A 6,574-nucleotide genomic window follows, 5' to 3' on the forward strand; every position below is an offset into this window, starting at 1 on the left:
GTCCCACCGCTGTACCCTGATGAGATGGTTGCAGGGTTGAGAGGCAGCAATGGCAGGCAAGATCCTTGAGCCAGACTCTGATCACAGTTATGACGGAGTAAATTTAGGGTAATTTAGGAGTGAAAGGAATTGCAGTGATTTAAACGAGTGTGAGAAGAGACTTGTGATCCTAATGCTGTGGCAAACAAGATAAAAGGAGTGAACATCTATGTGCTACTATTGGAGGTTCACTGCAGGAGCCATAATCCTCCTGAGCTCCCAAATCATGTGAGGGAATATTATTTCTCCTTTTAAACAGCCTATTATTAATGCAAAGTAATTGCTGGGAGCTTAAGCGCTAGTGCAACCTGCAAAACTAAAATGGAAAATGATTTGCTTCCATCCCCACACCGTCCTGTGGTCTGAAACCAAAGCCACCCGGTCTGTAGGCGCCGGTGCGACGGGGGACATCAGCCAGCCGGCAGCCAGCACGGCGCTGGGCATCCACGGCCTTTCCAGCGAAATTTTAGGCAGAGGTGGAACGCAAGGGGGAAGCTCAGCACCAAAAATGTGAACCGAGGTTGTGCTTCTTGCAAACTCTAAGAGTCATTTTCATTTTTCTTAAATCAGCTAGGGTAGCCCCCATCCATGATAAGTTGTTATGGGGTAGGTTTTATTTGCATTTTTATTTTCAATTAGGCTCAGTTCATCTGTGATATAACTGTGAGCAGCTGTGACTGTGCAGCAGCCATAAAGATAAAAGGCCTGATTTTAATTTGAACTCTGGTAAAGCACCCATTAAACAGGCAAAATGTTAATTAAAAAAAAAAAAAAGAGAGAGAATATAAGAGACTTTTATGGGCGCTCTTTTTCTGTAGTAAATTAACATTGCAGACTTTCAAACAGATGTCTTAAATACACATTGTTATTAACATGAAAATGTGGTATTACATAAATTAAAATCAGGTCCAGAGGTGTTTGAGGAGACCTTTTCTCATAACATTTCCTAATTGAAAAGGCCAAGCTCTGAGCGCACGGGGAGAGTTCTCCCACGTGTTGGGGCTGCAGCTGATGCAGGGCTCCGCAGCACTTGTATTTACCTGGTGGTGCCTGTGTGAGAAAGCAAGCGCCTGGATTATTTACAGTATTTTCTAGCGAGGTGAGGGCGAGAGGGCTATTGTTTACAGTGTATTGAGCACCCTGCCTTGTGACCTGCTGCTACCTTTTCCTTCATGCCTATACTCTGACTGCATAAAAAATTCCAATGAGGATTTATCAGCCTACATATGAAATGGATTTATATTTAGAAGTGAGACATTTTGTGAGCTTAATTTGCCAGGAGGCAGCAGAATTGTGCAACTGGAGTAAGACATAAGAGTGTATATAAAATGGATTAATTTTCAATTTCACATTCTTTGAGTGAAGCCAAGCTGTGCAGTGGAGAGGTGCAGGAGATAGTGTGGATCCAGGGTGCTGACAGTAACTTTCCTGAGCAGATCCCAAGATCTTTTCTGTTGGGCCTTCAACCCCTGTTTTTATACCAGTAATGATTTCCATTCTGGGAACTTCTTTAGGACAGCTGGGCTACAGTTTGGGCAGACCATGTGGTAGATGAAACTTGAAGACTGCAAGGCTTTCCAAAATGTCATGTTTTAATGTTAACAGATGTAGGTGTCTAAGTAGCTTCCTGATCCTGGAGAACACGGAGACTGCTAGGGAGCATTCACTCTCTTCCAAACACTTCTGTCCTTCCAGAATGCAGGTCGGACCAATATGGCCCTGACTGCTCCCTGCGATGCCAGTGTGCCAGCAAATCCCAGTGCAATCCGTACAACGGGAACTGCGTATGCCAAGCCCCGTGGATGGGGCCAACCTGCAAAGAAGGTAACACAAGATGGAGATGCGCAGCCTTTCTTAGTCGAAGAAATCATACATTGACCATGGTGGTGATCAGTGGATTGTTGGACAGGAGTACCAACCCACCAGGCAAACATGGTGCTCAGCAGCAGCCACCACAGTTTCTGTGTTGGGCTGTGTGAGGCAGAAACCGTTCTGCGTTTCCATCTCTGGTGAAAAACTCAGAGCCTGCGATAGCAGCAGCTTTGCTTGGAAGGGTTGTGTTGGTGTGTGCTGTCCTCCTAAGGGTCCAGGCACCTGATGGTGCAAATCACAGAATCAGTTTGGGTGGAAGAGACCTTCGGGATCATCGAGTCCAACCTTTGCCCTGACACCCCCACATCAACCAGACCATGGCACTAAGTGCCACGTCTAGGCTTTTCTTAAACACCTTCAGGGATGGTGACTCCACCACCTCCCTGGGCACCCCATGCCAACCCCTAATGACCCTTCCTGTGAAGAAATGCCTCCTCATTTCTAGCCTGAACTTCCCCTGGAGCAGTTTGAGACTATGCCAGCAGACACTGCAAATGCCAGGAGTCGTTCCAGGTGGTTGTGAGGTCTTGGCCAAGCTGAACTGACTCGATGCAGAGTTTTCCCCTCAGAGCAGACTGTGGAGATCCTGCACAGCCTGTTCAAGGATTCCCGGGGCTGCCTCCAGCACAGCTGTGCCGGAGAGCAGTGCGGTCTTCTATGCCTGCCAGTATGAAATCTTGCCCTGAAATAGTTGATATCCACAGCCTCTGTAAGATGAATGAGGTTTACTTGTTGTGCGTGCCATCACATTTGTTTACTTTTTGTAGCAGTGGTAGGTTTTGAAGAGCGTGATGAGAAGTGATAGGCCAGATAAGCAGATAAAACATTGGAAAATAGATTTGGTTAGATTTGTGAGTGTGCTAAAGCACTCATCGCACTATCACAAAAGAGTTTGGGACTTTGAGGGGTTTTTTAATTTAAAAAATTTCTCTTCTTAATGAGATACAGCACTGAGAGAAAGTTTCCTCCCATTTGTAGTCTAATCACAAGTGGCTTGATGGTGACACCACACAAATCTGCATTTAGTTTAGGAAACACTTTGGGAACCTCCTGTTTGAGAGATGTTTTATTGTTTCACCGGCTCTCTGCCTCTGTGAGGAGGCAAGTGTAACTCAGTCCTCTGCCTTCTTTTGAAGAGTACAATTTATTGAATTATTTAAGTGTAAATTGTATAATCTATATAATATTTCAGTATTACATTATATAGACCTGAAACCGTGCTTCTACTTAATTCTCTAGGTGGCCCTCCAAAGCTTCCTTTTTATGAAGAGCAAACTCAAGAAAGAGGGAATATTTTTCCACGAGCTCTACAACAGTAACATTTGGACTAATAAATGAACTGTTTTATATGCACAGACGGTATTTGAATTTGGATATGAAAACAGCTATTCAATTCAGCTTGAATTGTACTGAAGTATTCACACTTCTTATGGAAGACTACAGAGGCCATTTAGTAGCTGGATCCTTTTAAAAAGTTGAATCTGTTTCATGTATTTATTCCTAGCCTCTTACCCCTCCATTAATCTGCTCTGGACATTCTTTCTGTTGTATAATATAATTAATTGTTTGAAAGCCTGGACATGTTTTTAATAAGACCAACTCCAAAGAGTATCAGGTTAAGCAGTATGTAACGTATCAACGTGCAATGAGCCATACCACGTATAAGTGACTTTCTGAACCCGCTTGACAACCAGCGTGAAGTTTAATGAGCGTTTCACAGATTATGAGCCAACATGGATTCACTGCAAAATCATATTGCACAGAAACCAGTGGGATTCACCAAATTAATTCCTCTTTGAATAACGTTGTGTGTTCTAGAAGAGCATTCAGTCTAATTTTAAGCTTGCAACTGAAGAAGAATCCACCACAGTCCTGGATGAGTTGTTAGTTACTTTATGTACCACATTTCTAGGGTGGATTGGCTGATTGGAAGGTCTCCATCTATATCTTGCTTACGTCTGAATCCATCTTCCAAAGAGCATGGTGTCATCTGTCAGACTCTTCTGGCTTTCTGCATTCTCCCATCTTGTCAGTTGAGTTTCTCAGTCATTTGTCAAGTCAAACTGTGCACCAGTTCTCATCAAACAGTACCTTCTAATGCAGAAGAGAGTTTTATCTTGGATGGAGACAGCAGATAGTAAGCAAGGATAGATGTTTAAAGATAATCTTTGTCTTCGTTATATAAAGGATTACAATGTGCTTTTAGTGCACAATAGTTCGATTAAGTCAGCTTTAAAAAGTCCTGATACAATTCAACAGCTGCTGTTGGTTGCTTAATAGGACAAAGACATTTTGGTGCTATTTTGTCTGTTTAGACAGGTTGTTCTTTAATATAGGACTATGTCATTATACAGAAATAATGTTCTCTGTTTTAAGATTCTGAGTTAACCAGCCTAAAAGATTTCAGAGTGCCTCTTTATACCTCTCTTTAGGTTAGGAGTTACAAAATCTGTGTAGTAACCTCTTGAGTCTGACAATATCAAAAGTGCACTTATTAAAGGGACCATGGGCTTAGTAGACAGGGTAGTCCTGGCAGTTCCGGGTCGTGTGCCCACGCTACCATTCACACACCGTAATAAACTGCAACCTCTGCAAGGGAAGATTTTTCTCTTAGAAGCGACAGTGACAATAATTGATGCTAACTTGTGATTTTTAAAGGTGTTGTTTGTTGCTGAGGTTCGATAACGAGTAGGTGAAGTAACGGTTTTACCCCATGGTTCACCTCAGGTCTTAAACGCATCTGCAGTCGTTAACTGTTCAGTACAGAGCAAGCGACACTTGCTCACCTGGGAGTTTAATTCAAACTGTGATATATTGGAAGCAGTACAGGTTTGGTAGGTATTGTTCAAGCTTCGTGGAAGTCTTATTGTTGTTATTCATCACTTCGTAGGTATTGAAAGTCATCTTGAACACAGTAAAGATACTTGTGAATGTGTCAAAATTCATTAACCGACTGTGCTTTCAGCCAGAAAAGTCACAGGGACTGATGCTAATCCCTTGTCGGTTCTTCTTGAATGTCGCTGGAAAGTTTACTGAGTGTAAATGTGACAAAATTGTTGTTGTCCCAAAACTAGTCAGAAGTATGTGGCTCTCAGCAGGGCTTTGCTGTCAGCTGTGACATTTTAAATGTTCTTTTGGAGATGTGACAGCCTGGGTCTGATCCTACAATTATGTGAATTTCGGGCAATTTCACTGAACTGGAGCTGGTAAGGTAAATCTCGTGTGAGACAATTAGATATAGTCCTAGCAACTGCTGGGGAATAACGATCCAAGTTAAGCAGTTGACGTATTTTGATCTTAACTGTGTATTTACCACAGAACCAAACTACAACAGTAATGCAAGCATCGCATTATAGTCAAGATTTTTCGTAGAATCATAGAGTAAGTTGAGTTGTAAGAGATCTCTGGAGGTCCAGGGTTCTCTTCAAAGCCTAGTCAACTTCTAAGTTAAATGGGGTTGCTTGGAGATTCGTCCAGTTGAGTTCTGAATGTCTCCATGGATGGAGATCCCGCCACTTCTTTGAGTCCCTATCCCAGTGAAAATTTCATACTCACAATTTTTTTTTTCCTGGTTTCAAATCAGAATTTCTTAAGTTTCAACTTTGATCCGCTGCTTCTCATCCCTTCAGTGTGCATCTCTCAGAAGTGTTTGCCTTCATCTCGTCTACAGCCCCCATGGGGTAGTTGAAGACAGCAGTAATACCTCCCCTTGGTCTTCTGTTCTGAAGACTGAGCAAACCCTTCTCCCTCAGACCCAACTGTATCAGCCCCAGTTACCCCCATGACCCTCCACGGGCCCCATTCTAGTACGTCGCACATTTCAGTTTAGGGAAGGATGCCCGATGACTGGTGTGGTTACTCAGCAGCTATGCATAAAACCCAAGAACTTACAGTTTGCTGTTTGATTGTAGTTTGTAAAATGTACTGGTTTTTTCTTATCTATGTAGACTGATATGTGATTAGAGCAGCTAACCAAAGGGGAAATCTTTCTTGAGCCATATTATTTACGCCTGTGTATGCTTGTTTACATTTTCCACAGTACCTTGATAATAGAATTGTATATATGTAGTATAAAGGAAATAAAAGAATTTTGTATTAAGTGTTTCTAGAGACTGTCACAATTTTAGGTATATGATGAAACACGTATTTTAAGTGACTGATACTGAACCTGTGCCAATTAGAGGCCCAAATAGATCTGCCTGGGAAATATTTCAGCAAACTTTTTTTTAAATCCAAAAATGTCAATTCATACAAAGCCAGTCATATGCAATAGTCTGTTTTATTCACTCCTCCTTCAAAATACTGCTTTATGTTGTTGCCTTGAGGAAAGAAGTTCACTTCAGTGCCATTAAACAGATCATTCTGATTTGGGGCTCAATGTGACTTTTTGTTCCAAAACCAAGTACAATCATACAAAGGTAAAAATCAAATTAAATAGTTCAAAACTATTAAAAGATGAATTTTGATAGGGGTAGTTTATAATGTCTTTTCTTGGTTGTCTATTTGTGAAGGTTTTAACTTTTTTCACAAGGCAGGGAAAAATGTTTACAGGATGTTGTTTTCTACAAGAAGAGCCAAAACTTTACATCATTAGCTCTTAATTCAGGAAGTTTACTTGCTTGTGGTGGCTTTAATATGTTTTGATTCTGCATCTTACTGCAGA

General features: G+C 41.7%; 1 protein-coding gene across 1 annotated transcript in view; it reads left to right on the forward strand.

Moving 5' to 3' along the window:
• The window catches only part of LOC104158945 (multiple epidermal growth factor-like domains protein 6), a gene marked incomplete at its 5' end in the record, with an annotated part of 8,754 nt that extends 5,259 nt beyond the window's left edge, over positions 1–3,495 (forward strand). The window contains 2 exons of the mRNA XM_009696728.1: positions 1,735–1,863; positions 3,151–3,495. Coding sequence (XP_009695030.1) covers positions 1,735–1,863; positions 3,151–3,230 — 209 coding nt within the window. The remainder of the gene's footprint in view (positions 1–1,734; positions 1,864–3,150) is intronic.
• Positions 3,496–6,574: the final 3,079 nt, after the last annotated feature.

This window comes from Cariama cristata, unplaced genomic scaffold, assembly GCF_000690535.1.
Source record: "Cariama cristata isolate BGI_N322 unplaced genomic scaffold, ASM69053v1 scaffold36513, whole genome shotgun sequence".
NCBI classification, from domain to species: domain Eukaryota; kingdom Metazoa; phylum Chordata; class Aves; order Cariamiformes; family Cariamidae; genus Cariama; species Cariama cristata.